This window comes from Platalea leucorodia (assembly GCF_965183815.1).
Source record: "Platalea leucorodia genome assembly, chromosome: 16".
Taxonomy (NCBI): domain Eukaryota; kingdom Metazoa; phylum Chordata; class Aves; order Pelecaniformes; family Threskiornithidae; genus Platalea; species Platalea leucorodia.
The window spans coordinates 7,831,980-7,845,177 of NC_138838.1; the positions used below are offsets into that span (position 1 = coordinate 7,831,980).

Genomic DNA, 13,198 nt, shown 5'->3' on the forward strand with positions numbered 1-13,198 from the left:
CTTGTTTATTACAGGCCTATTGTGATAAGCATTCACATCTCCTTATGAGCTTACACCTTTAAACCAGGTCCCTGCTGAGATGGAATGTGATACGTCCAAGAACTGTTGCAAAAAGCGATGGAGTGCTGCTGGTAAGAAGGAAATAACATCTTCACAAGAAATAAAGGTCAAGGAGACTGATCAAGGAAGCATCAAAACTCAGAAAACAGCAGAAAGCTCCTGAAGTGTGTACATCAGAGTGCAGTAAGACTGAAAGGAGCTGATGCCTGGAATGGGAGAAGAGAGAGAAGGAGCATTTAGCAAAAGGGACCAGCAAGAAGCTGGAGACTGAATAAGGGAGACCCTCCACTGATCCATATAGTTTTCTTACTTTGGAAATGGTGAAGGAGTTAATCATAATGTTGAATGAGATGCTCTGCTCAGCAAAGCTCCAGGAGCACCAGCTAAGGACCTGCCTTATTGGTAATCTATACTTATGCATTAATAAATAGGTATTTTATTTCTTTTGAGTGCAATGCCGTAGGGTGTTTATAGTAGTATAATTAGTTTGCTATTAAATAGGCAAATATATTATTCTTTTATAGATAGATAGATGGCAAGACTAGAAAGATAGTTACCTTTTGCAAAACATAAACTAGATAATTTCATTGAATAATTTCATAATCTAACTCGAAACCTCAGGAGCTAGAGGTTTGGAGGTTGCTTCTAGCCTAACAGCTACAGCCTATCAGCTCAGCCTGCTGGAAAAGCTGTTTCTCTAGACTAGTTTTTGGCAGAAAGATCTTATGTAAATTATATATTTAACAATATATGACATGGTTCTTCATTTTTAAGGTGTTAGATCCATCCTGGATTAGATAAGAATTTTTGTTTTCCTAATGACTTTAATATTTAAAAGCTGACTGTTACATGTATTTTATTTAAATAAAACATATTAGGAACATGGAGTGATAGAATGGCCTTAGGACTTTCTGTCCTTGGTTCTTCTTCAACTCTGCTCAGAATCAGCTTATCTTTAAAATACTTGGTGGGCTTTACAGCAGCCACCCAAGAAAGATGGACAGGAAGATGACTGATCTCAGAGAAGAGCTGTGGCGTATTTTACAAAGTTTTGTAAATTGAAATGAAACTGTGACCCGCAGAAACAATTGTTGTCTGGTCGTTTGGGTTTTTTTGCAAGCCTGAGTGTATTTACGAAGAGGAAATCTGGAGAAGAGTATCCATTACTAAATGCAATTAAAGGGGAGGGAAAAACAACAGCAACTTACTGCAATTCTTGTAAAGAGCTTTGCTAAACTCCTGGGAATAGAAGCCACTGATACTTCTGGTTCCAGAATTGTTCTTAATGATCTTATTACTCTATTCTCTGTTCTTCTAGTGAACTTCCCTTGATTCTAAAAATCATCAGACACATAGAACACTTTTGCAGACAAATGAAGTGGAGAAGCAAACTCTGAGGTCTTTTCAGTCCAGGCACCTTGGAGGAGGAATATCCAGCACCAAATTCCTATAGATCAGAGGGTGTTCACTGAAACTGGACTATTTTGCAGAAGACAGGATTTTTTTCAATATTTGTAAGTTCTGCATGTATATTTGAATAGCATGGTTGTTAGTTACTTGTAATCTCTCTTTAGTATTTATTATAAGTTGTGATGTGGTTAGACAATCTATCAAAAATATTTCTTTATCTCGTTTATTGTATCAAACTTCAATGTATGTAGGATTCAGCGAGTTCAAGTAGGTCATGCAATTTTTTAGGACAGATAATTTTTTTTTTTTTTTAAAGAATCCTTCCATAGAATTTTGAAGGTTATTTCCCTTGCAAATTCATACTCATGAGGAAATGCAGCTTTGTCTTCATTATCGAAGATACTAGCAACAGAGTTTAGAAACAAAAGCACATATGATGACTAAAACAGGTTTGAGCAAATTGCCGGGGAGACAGGATTGAGTCTATTCTGTGGATTTTAATATTGCACCTATTCTGTGGAAAATAAGTGATTCTGTTTTCCCTAGCCATCTCTCTGATGTTTTTGGCTCAATCCACATTAATTTAAATAAGAAAAAAATTTAAAATTATACATGGCTGTATTCCCAGTGTATTTTCCATTTTTTATAAAACTATTTTCATAACTTTTGCAGTGAAGTAATTGTTCTTCTATATTTTTAGTATCATATTCCAAATGGAAATATTTTTCTATATATAATTTCTTATTTATAGAACATTTAAGTTAATAAGATATTATGTTATTCTTTCACAGTGATTCTGAGGACACAAAGAACTTGAAAGGTGAGTTCAGAGGAAACAGCAAATTAAACTGCATAGTTTTCTATGTATTTCATAGAAAGTTCATATAGTATTTCACCTATACTACACTGTTTTGCTTCCAGTAACCCTAAATGTGCAAGTTTGCAAACCGATGTTTTCTTTGCATATATGTTGTACAAAATTATAGAAAATGCGAACGCCTGTCAAAAGTTTCTTTCTTATCCTGCTTGCACAGGAGAATGTAGGTGACCCTTAATGTAAATATTAACTAGTCCCATAGAACTGAAAATCTAGCTTTAATGTACAATGTAGGTTTGCAGACAATCCCTCAGAATATTTTTGTGAAGAGAAACAACCTTGTTTATGATGTTGATTTCACACTGAATGTACAGAGAAGATTACTGACCACTGTAATTTGGTTTATAATTGAAGGTTTTTTAAAGATTTTGTAACACTCGTGCTCAAAGCCGTAAGATTTCCAAGCAATCTAGAATTTCAGAGTATGTTTGTAAGGCTGTTTAGCTCTCTAAAAGCCAGCTGTGCAGTGGTTCAGATATGATGCATTCCTGTCTCCACTGCTGGAGTTCCAGAATATTTTGCATTCAGTGGCATGAAGACCAACATTTGTCTGATTAAAAGTTTGATAAGAAAGAAAGAAAAAAAAAGCCTGCTCTACTTTCAGTATAGTATATTTGTTAACGTGTCAAATTCTTTGTGGTTGTAAATCAGACAAGATCAGATGTGTGGTCTTACAGTCATTTCTTATCTGTGGTAACCTTTCCCTTTCTGTTTCCGTGTCTCATGTTTGAGGCGACACTAATCTCCCAAGAATCACATGCCCCAATTTTCATCTAGCACTGCCGTAACTCTGGTAAAGCCATTAATTCATAATTTTCCTATATGCAGGAAGCCCTCTGTGCTCAGCATCATTGAGATCGTATCATTGATATCGTATCATTGAGATCGTATCATTGAGATCGTATCATTGAGATACGATTATGGCACAACCAGGCTGTTGCAACCAACCCAATCATAGAATCATTAAGGTTGGAAAGGACCTCTGAGATCATGAAGTCCAACCTGTAACGTGCTATTTCTGGAGAGCAGTCCTAGGCAAAAGGGGACTTATGGCCCCGTAAACTGCTGACTTGAGGTGTTTGCGTCATTCCCCACAGACTGCCTGCTCATCATGTCTTCCATTCTTGGGAAGATGAAGAAATTTGGCAGTTCTGACATGGAGGAACCTGAAGTGACAGATGAACACACAGATGGGGAGGACTCCATGCTGGAAACACCTGACAGCCTCCAGGGTACGCTCGGCACCAAGGTGCAGCCACCCAAAAGCAACATCTTTGCAAGACGTGGGCGGTTTGTGATGGGGGATAGTGACAAGAACATGGCTCCCATGGACTCCTTTTACCAGATGGATCACCTGATGGCACCTTCTGTCATCAAATTTCATGCCAATTTGGAGAGGGGGAAACTTCACAAGTAAGTTTGCCTTGTAAGATTTGGTTGTAATGAACAGTTTGACAGCTGCAGACTGTGTTTCTTAGAGCAGCATTTATTCTCTCCACGTGAGCGTGCCCATTTTTTCAGTTTCACTACTTTCTACGCCAAAGTAAGGAGCAGCTCAAAAGTGCATCTGAAAGTGACAATAGCTGTTGTCTCTTGGCATCTCTGAAAGTTCAGTCCATGGATATTTTGCCCAAAGTTAGCAGTAGGCCTTAATTCACTTGCTTGAGACTGTTCAGTGAATGGACATCGCTCAGAATGAGAACATGGGATTGCCTGGCTCCCAGGCCTGCAGTTAGTCTGCCGTACTTCAGTGCCTCTTTTAAGTCTTGTTCTCAGCTTTTCAGCACAGACACATAATTTTATCAGGACAGTCGCTTGCAGACTTTGTTGATCTTGTAGACTTTGCAGATCCATCTATACTAATCTGTAGTGCTTACTGCTTCACACAAGCAAATGAAAAATAGTATTCTGGTAGTTTATAAAAAGTCTGCTAAATATCTGACTTTTAAGTAACTAAAATTTACCCTTGTTAGGCTCCTATCTACAGATTCCATCACAGGCTGCTCAGAAAAAGCTTTCAAATTTTATGACCGCAGAAGGATCTTTGATGCTGTAGCCCAAGGCAACACAAGGGACCTGGATGATCTGCTACTCTATCTTAATAGAACCTTGAAGCATCTCACAGATGATGAGTTCAAAGGTACTCTTTAGTGTCACATACCTTAAGTTGCCCTCTTCTTCCAGTAGTGCTCCTGAGATGAAAAGAAAACAACATAATTGTGTTAAGTGTCTGCAGGAGGTTCTCTAATAGCCAGTACTTCCCTATTGATTGGGCAACGCATTGATTATAAGGTTACAGGAGAATTCAGAAAAGTTGAAATTTTCTGTGAAACCCTGAATGAGTTTTCTTGTCTTTTGAAAAGAACCTCATCAATTCCTGCATGCCTGGGAGTAGATGGTAGGTTGGTAATCACTTCTATATAGCTGCAATTTTTTATATTATAGAGCCAGAAACTGGGAAAACCTGCTTACTGAAAGCCATGCTGAATCTACATGATGGGAAAAATGATACCATTCCCTTGCTGCTGGATATTGCAAGGAAAACTGGAACTCTGAAAGAGTTTGTTAATGCAGAGTATACTGACAACTACTACAAGGGTAAGAGAAACGGGTGCTACAGTGAACGCTCTTGGTGCTAAGACTGAAGATGAGGTTAGGCAGGGCTCTCAAACAGTCTTCTGCATGAGGCCTTATGCCTGAGGATGCAGCACCCCAAAGTTCCAGTGTGTGATTAACAATCAGCGCATTCATGCTAGGGCAGTGTTTTGTTGGGTGCAATATTCTGCCATTTTTTATATACAGTGATTTAATAGCAAGTTCAGGGGACTTGTATTTGCTGTCTGTGCCATCTTTTTTTGTTCAATTCTAGAGCTTTTTAGTCGGCAAAGCTCTCAGTTCCACCATCTTACATGGAGCTGAATGAACTGTGGTGCCTGAAAGCTCTCAGTCTGTATTAAATGTTGAAGATTTCTGTCTGATGAGTGTCTCTGTAGGCCAGACTGCACTTCACATCGCCATTGAGAGAAGGAACATGTACCTGGTGAAGCTCTTGGTCCAGAACGGAGCAGATGTTCATGCAAGAGCCTGTGGGGAGTTCTTCAGGAAAATCAAAGGGAAACCTGGCTTTTATTTTGGTAGGAGTGAGCACAGTATGGGCTTTATTGATTGAGTTATCCTAGCGTTATTCCAAGTGCAAGCTGTTAAATAATCCTGTTTATGTGGGACTGGAGGCTCAGAAGTACCAGATGGGCTGTTCCACCACTTAGTCCAAATATTTACTCCCAAAGGCTGAGAATCTAAAGAAACACAGTTGGTAGTTGATGGTGTTCAGTGTGAGCTTGGTGTCTACATCCCTTTGTTTTCTGGGCACTGCATCCTTTGAAAGGTTGTAACCTTCTGCTAGCTCTCCTTTCAGTGCTTTTTTAAGCAGCTATGTTTCTGTGATGCAGTTAAACCAAAGAAAATGTAATTCTAACAGCTATCACAAGAATTGGTGCTATATCAGACAGAGAAATACACCTCTTCTTCTCATGGTGAAAGATGAAAACAACGTGATCTTCTTTCTGTTTATGCACATGTAGTAATGGGCTTTCTGACCACTCATTCCCATTGCTTGCTTGTAGGGGAGCTGCCTTTGTCCCTGGCTGCCTGCACCAACCAGCTCTGCATTGTGAAATTCCTCCTTGAGAACCCCTACCAGGCAGCCAACATTGCCGCTGAGGACTCCATGGGCAATATGGTCCTGCATACGCTGGTGGAGATTGCAGATAATACTAAGGATAATACCAAGTTTGTTACCAAGATGTACAATAACATATTGATCCTTGGTGCCAAAATTAATCCAATCCTGAAGCTAGAAGAACTCACCAACAAGAAAGGGCTGACTCCATTAACTCTGGCAGCCAAAACAGGGAAGATAGGGGTAGGTGAGCAAATGTGTTTATCATCTGTCCCATTACTTTATCAAGTTATACAGAGTACATGCAAAACATTTATGCAGGACAGATTTTATCACTGCTTATTGTTGCGGCCTTTTAGTTAAGGGGAACTGATGCTGCAGTTTTACATGCAAAACTGCATAGTCCTTAAAGGCTACGGAAGTGTGTGTGTGTCTGTGCCCAGCTGGCGTTATTCATATACAACTGGTATGCAAGGCAGCCCAAGCAGAAACAGAAAGTGGGTCTCTGCTATCATCTGAACCACTAGAGGCCTTGTGCTTTTGACTGACTAACACAACTCGTCTTCTGGCAGTCCCCATTCAGAATGACTGTATGCTCAGAGATGTGCAACATAGATCTCTGCATTTCTCTTGCAGTTTGGAAACAGAAAATGGCAAGTTGTAAGCAATATTCCTATTTCTCATCTCCGAGCATCTAGTGAGAAAATTAATTGTGTTTACTTCAGACTTTGATCTCTGCAGTGCTCCAGTGGTTTGACTTTGGCACAGTTAAACTAGGGGGAAATTAGCCATCCTGTCTTGTGGAGATACTGAGGAACTAGAAGTCCATTAGCACTGAAATGTTGGTTTTATTGTTCTTTTGCAATTAGATTTTCGCTTACATCCTCAGACGAGAGATCAAAGATCCTGAGTGCAGACACTTGTCTAGGAAGTTCACTGAATGGGCTTATGGACCTGTCCACTCATCTCTTTATGACCTATCCTGTATAGACACATGCGAGAAAAATTCAGTGCTTGAGATCATTGCCTACAGTAGTGAAACGCCAGTGAGTATGCACCTCCTTGGCATTTTATTCACAGGCTGGGGGACTGTTGGGGAAGAGCTCCATATTCTACAGAGTGCAACTTTTGCCTCGTTTCTATAAAACAGCAATCTCCCCTCCTGAGTTTAAGGGTACTAGAGGGAACATCTGCTGAAGATGAATATAATTTTCTGTTTTCAAAGCCCAGTACATACTGGTTCCATCAAGATTCTCCTCTTTCTCCTGCTTAGAACCGTCATGAGATGCTGCTGGTGGAACCCCTTAACAGGCTGCTGCAAGACAAGTGGGACCGGTTTGTCAAACACTTATTTTACTTCAATTTCTTTGTCTATACCATGCATATCATCATCCTCACCGCAGCTGCTTACTACAGACCTGTAGAGAAGAAGGAAAAGGTATGTTACTCCTGTCATATATCAGGGAAACCACCCAGTGCATGATATCCCAGATCTGCCTCCCATTTGAATGTGTGCTCCTAACATCAGAATTTTCCCCTTTCCTGAAGACAGGAGGGAGATTGTGACCCTGCTTGCTTCCCAGTCTTGCCCCCTTGCTGCAACACATTCAGAAACTTAACCTGTTGCCCCAGAAATGTAGTTGCTTTCAGCTGCTGGCAAGGCCAGGTCTTTCCTGTCTCCAGTTCTGCTGAACATATCTATCTTCCTGTCTTATACAGCCTCCCTTCACGTTTGGTCACAGCACCGAGGAATATTTTCGAGTGACTGGAGAGATCCTGAGTGTACTGGGAGGTCTCTATTTTTTTTTCAGAGGGGTAAGATATTTGAAACTTTTTGCTGTTTGGGTAGGTGTAGGAGAGAACCGAACATGCCTTTCCTATTCGTTAGCATTGGCTGCTAAGATCCATGTTTTAGTGAAGAGCTACAAATCTTTTTCCTTGGCCTCATTAGGAGTTCTCAGGTTACTAACGAGCACACAGGCTAAGATACAGTTTTATCTATTGTATAAAAAAAAGACTATCCTTAGAAGTCAATAAGCATCTCGGCAATTAGCCTGGCCAAAGCTTAAGAATGGGGGTATTGCAAATAGCCAGGCCTCTATTAAAGATTACCCATGTTAGCTTAAAGTCCCCCTGCTTCCTCTTGGCAGCCAATGGAGAGTGTACAGTGAATCACAGGTCCTCAAACCAGTGACTGAATAGGTGGTTGTTTTCAAAAGAGACCCCAGATGTAAGAGAAATCAAGTGTTACTGGAAGAGTCCTCCCTAGATCTTGTGCCACTGTTGGGTTTGAGCTGTTCTTGTGAGATGTTTTATAGGTACCAGCTCCCTGGGATAGGTGTCAGTGCTTAGTTGATGCATTCACATGGGATGCTTAATCCCTCTTTGGATGCAAACCTGGTCTTCATTCCCATTTCTTTTTTTCAGATACAGTATTTCGTGCAGAGGCGCCCGTCATTCAAAACGCTGATAGTTGACAGCTACAGTGAGGTTCTTTTGTAAGCTCCAATATCTTTGACTGCATTTCAGCATGAAACGGATGAGTGTGTGAGATCTGTAGCTTTGGCTGAGGCTGCTTGTAATAGGTAGATGCTTTGCTATAATTTCCTGGGTCCTTACAAAATACTTGCCAGTGGATCATAGCACTTGAACAAGTGGGTCTGGATCAGAAACCTTGTTTGGAGGTAAAGCAAATGAAGTGTCTAAAAGTTCAGTGATTGTGTCATGCAGCAGAGTTAGGAATAGATTTCCAAGTTGGACATGCAATCAAGTGTATGCATTGGATGTGCAGAAATCCTCCCATTCCTAAAGGGAGCTTTGCCTCTCGGTAATTTGGGCCCTTTCTCTTCCCAGCTGGAGTGCAGCTAAACAGGGCAATTTCATGGGTCTGTGGAAAGAGAGGGAGTGCTGAAGAAATTAGTGTTTTCAAGGACTTTTCTTCCCTCCAGTCACAAGGAAGAGCACAGATGAGACTATAGAAGTTTATATGTGGGGAAACTGAGGAGCTTGCAAGAGGAGCTGTAGGATTTGAGAAGGGAAAGAATGAAGGGAAGAGACAAAGTGTCTGCCAAGGCTCCTTTGTGTTTTGGAGAATCCCTCATTCTGCAGTATACCTCATGGGGCTCCTCTGTTCCCACCACTCTGCATTCAGACCGTACTTGTCTTTCAGCTTTGTTCACTCCTTGCTCCTCCTGAGCTCTGTGGTGCTGTACTTCTGTGGCCAGGAACTGTACGTGGCTTCCATGGTCTTCTCCTTGGCGCTGGGCTGGGCTAACATGCTGTACTACACCCGTGGCTTCCAGCAGATGGGCATTTACTCTGTCATGATTGCCAAGGTCAGTCCAGTGAGTGGGTGATGAGGGCAGCAGAGTGCTCAGATCAGGACGCTGCTGCCAACAGCCCCGTTTCCAGGAGAGAAATCACCGTACCTATATCTATCTCCATGACGCCACTGGGAAATCTCATATTACTCTACTATACTTGGCCATTATTTTCTGAGTGAAGTGATACAATTTAAGTTATGTCAAAAAACCTCCTGCTCCTCATCCATACATTTTATAGCAGTCTTGATGTTATTATTATTACCTGCCATGCTTCAAAATAACGACAGTTGGATAGGCATGGATGAAAGCAGGCTGAGAACAGTGCAGACTGGTCTGGTGTGAAATGGCACAGCTTTCTACCAGCTGAAAATTTCTTTAGGTATAGTTTACGTGTTACCAAACAGAGCAATTAGCTAAGAGGCAGTAGTTGGCTAATAAACCTCTATATATGATGTAGACAGCTAGCCCAAGAGGGGAAGGAAGATGCAACTGTCTTAATGTGGTTTATACTCACAAAGATGAAACTATTTGGCATGCATATGTCTTGCATATGTGTGTAAACTGTTGCATGAGTAACAGAGAAGAATGTTTTCTGTATTAAAGTTTATTATCTCAGCAGGATAAACAACAGTTTAATGCATGAACAGCCAGTTCACAGCAAATGCCTTCTTGAGCTGAAGCAGTATTTTCTACCAGTTTTTGTTGCAGTTTATATTCAAGTTTTAGCAACATAAAAATATTCTGTTTCCGTGTTACAGATGATCCTTAGAGATTTATGTCGCTTCATGTTTGTCTATCTAGTATTCCTCTTGGGATTTTCTACAGGTAATATCATACTTGGAGTTACTTTTTGTTATCTTAAAGAATCTCAGAAAATTTTATTTGGCTTAGACTTTTTGTTTCCAACTAAAAACTAACAAATTAACCTAATTACAAAAAACCCTCTTCAGAATAACAATTATTTATAGTAATTTCATGCAGCTTTTCATCCCTGGGTCTCAATCTGCTTTGCAAAGCTGAGTGGAAAAACGGTCACCCTGTTCTATATAGATAAAACTGAGACAGCACCTCCTGAGAGGGTGTCAGTGATGGGGAATATTTTATAGAGCAATTTCACTGGGGACATTGCACCATGAAGATAACATGTCTTACCTTTATGCTCATTTTCATTGGTTGCAATGGAATTATGATCTCAAATTGTATTTTCATCCCGCATGTGTGTTTCCTCTTTTGCAACAGCTGTGGTGACTTTAATTGAAGATGACAATGAGGGGCAAGACACAAATAGCTCTGAATATGCCCGATGCTGCCAAATGAAACGAGGCCGCACATCCTACAATAGTCTGTATTATACCTGCTTGGAGCTTTTCAAGTTCACTATTGGGATGGGGGACCTGGAGTTCACAGAGAACTACAGGTTCAAGTCTGTGTTTGTCATCCTTTTGGTTCTCTATGTCATCCTTACATACATCCTGCTGCTCAACATGCTTATTGCACTGATGGGAGAAACTGTGAGCAAAATTGCACAGGAGAGCAAGAGCATCTGGAAACTCCAGGTACATTGATTCTGTGAGGCTGCTATCCAAGAAAGAGGGTGTGGGCAATCATAAGAAATTTCAGAGAGAATCTTTAGGAACTGACATGTTTCTAAATAGCAGGTCACTGCTTCTTTCTGATTCCCCTGAACGGTTCCTAAAAAAAGCATATTAGTTCCTTTTCCATGTGTATTTGATGTTTTGCCTGAGCAGATGTTCCCAGTGCTCCACAGACGTTCAGAATTTAAGAAAAGAAGTATGTTTATAATTAGACAGAATTATTTGGGCTTTTGATGATGGAAAATCCCGATCAGGCTATGAAGACAGGGATTATGCAAGGGGAAATACAGTCTTTACCAGAATCTCAAAGGCACATCGGTTTTTGTTTGAGGTAAGAAAGGGAACTTCATAGTTCTAATCACAGGGCAGTAATTCATCATTTTTAATGACATATTAACAGAGGGTGATGTTTCAGAGATGGTTATGATGCCTGCTTTAAGATGGTAACAATGATAGAAGCTCAAGGTTTTTAAAATAAAGGCAGAATTCAGGATTTGTGTGACTTTGAAACAGCAGCCTCTCAGTGGTCTGCTTTCTTTTACCTGGTAGAGAGCCGTCACAATCTTGGATATTGAAAACAGCTACTTGAACTGTGTGAGGCGCTCGTTCCGGTCTGGGAAGCAAGTCTTGGTGGGGGTCACACCTGACGGCCAAGATGATTACAGATGGTGCTTTAGGTAATCTGTTTGTGTGTCGAATGAACAATCTTTTATAGACAAACAACATTAAGGTATCTGGTAATGGGAAGCAGAACTTTCCCCTGGGAGCACTCCTCTGAAAAGCAGTGCACTAACGCTGTCTACAGTAGTCGGTTTAATCTGTTTTCTGGGTCAGATTGGAGGCTTGAGAGGTGGCAGTATGTGATACAAACGCATCCTGGAGTTGTCTGGTGATCCTTAGAATAGATATTTTTTGTTGTTCTCTCCCCAGGGTTGATGAAGTGAACTGGTCCACGTGGAATACTAATCTGGGCATAATCAATGAAGACCCTGGGTACTCTGGGGACCTCAAACGAAATCCCAGTTACTCTATCAAGCCTGGCAGAGGTGAGGGTTTTCAGGGACCTAAATCCTAGTATGGGCTACACACTGGTGATATAAGCAGCATCGATTAATTGTTAGAGGGCAGTCATTTTATGCCCTTAATGATAATAGCAGTAGCTAAGTTAATGGCATTTTCAGTCAGCACAAAATGTAAAGGATTAAGTGGGCTCATTATTCACATAGCAGTTTTACTCTCTGGAATAGACACCCCATAGATTCGTCATTCTGATTGTAGATTTTACAAGGCAGATTATATGTGTAAAGCCTGAGGAGATGGGATAGTGTTTGATGGCAGCCAAGTAGCCAAGAAGCTACTTTGGAGGCCCCAAAGTCTATAGTTTGGGAGCTCAGCATCCAGCACAGAAGTATTTAACTGTATGATCAGTCTCTGCTGCACTTGCCAGCTGAAATATGGAAAACTCATGGAACAGTATGGGGAAGAAAACCACAAAGCCCTTTCTTCCTGCTTCTTTCTTCTTCTTTCATCCTGCTTCTTTCTTCCTATTTAAACCACTTGTATGTTTTCTTCTGTTCCTGTGGAGGGGAAAAAATTAACCATTCCTTTCCTTTTTAGTTTCAGGAAAAAACTGGAAAACGTTGGTTCCACTTTTAAGAGATGGAAGCAGGAGAGAAGAGACTCCAAAACTACCAGAAGAAGTCAGATTAAAACCTATTTTGGAACCTTATTATGAGCCAGAAGATTCTGAGACGTTGAAGGAGTCACTTCCAAAGTCAGTCTAATCTTATTTTATTTTTAAGAAGAAGGATAATTCTAGTTGTCTATGTTGGTCCTCACAAGCAGGGCAATTAGAGCACTTGATTCATAAGAACAGGGATTTCAGAGGTCAGAGGACTTAGGAAATTACCGTGTGCAAGGATTTATTAAGTGTGCTAAATAAACTACTTGTTGTTTAAGCTCATGTCTTCATGGTTATTTTTAATATAAATCTGCAAGAAACTCTCTATACTACTTGGTTTATATTTACTTGGCTAGAAATTTGCATCTAGGCTGTCTCATGACCTGTTAGAAACAATTCCTGTGTTGGGTTTTTTTTGTTTTATAAATAAATACATTGAGAAGTTCCCACACTTCAGAGCTGTCTGTAAGGTAGCTAGCCCTCTTTTAGTGCAGATTTTTTTCCAGTCTTCATCCATTTCTTTTACTCTTTGAAAGTGCTGTCATGCATTTCTGAGATCTGAGCTGACATTTG

The 13,198-nt window shown here is 40.5% G+C and overlaps 1 protein-coding gene across 3 annotated transcripts; it reads left to right on the plus strand.

The window, feature by feature from the left end:
* Positions 1-65: 65 nt before the first annotated feature.
* On the plus strand, positions 66-12,842 carry TRPV1 (transient receptor potential cation channel subfamily V member 1). Of its 3 annotated transcripts, XM_082328251.1 has the most exons (18): positions 66-462; positions 1,379-1,574; positions 2,262-2,290; positions 3,445-3,760; positions 4,321-4,487; positions 4,793-4,945; positions 5,341-5,481; positions 5,971-6,269; positions 6,896-7,072; positions 7,300-7,464; positions 7,746-7,841; positions 8,454-8,524; positions 9,196-9,361; positions 10,108-10,174; positions 10,589-10,905; positions 11,494-11,621; positions 11,875-11,990; positions 12,562-12,842. In XM_082328251.1, exons 4-18 carry the CDS (start codon positions 3,459-3,461, stop codon positions 12,726-12,728), a joined length of 2,532 nt encoding a protein of 843 aa, XP_082184377.1. In that variant the 5' UTR covers positions 66-462; positions 1,379-1,574; positions 2,262-2,290; positions 3,445-3,458; the 3' UTR covers positions 12,729-12,842. The 3 variants fall into 3 exon arrangements, 2 of the variants coding, with proteins under 2 accessions (XP_082184377.1, XP_082184378.1); XR_014229946.1 differs by lacking the exons at positions 11,875-11,990; positions 12,562-12,842 and adding an exon at positions 11,098-11,275 and having other exon boundaries at positions 11,494-11,576; XM_082328252.1 differs by lacking the exons at positions 11,875-11,990; positions 12,562-12,842 and having other exon boundaries at positions 11,098-11,616.
* The last annotated feature ends 356 nt before the right edge of the window (positions 12,843-13,198 follow it).

Bases quoted from the DNA above. Each gene is read 5' to 3' on its own strand.
- TRPV1 (XM_082328251.1), top strand. From the start codon at position 3,459: ATGTCTTCCATTCTTGGGAAGATGAAGAAATTTGGCAGTTCTGACATG. The intron at 6,270-6,895 runs GTAGGTGAGCAA...TTTTGCAATTAG, and splicing joins CCAAAACAGGGAAGATAGGG to ATTTTCGCTTACATCCTCAG. The intron at 7,842-8,453 runs GTAAGATATTTG...TCTTTTTTTCAG, and splicing joins TCTATTTTTTTTTCAGAGGG to ATACAGTATTTCGTGCAGAG.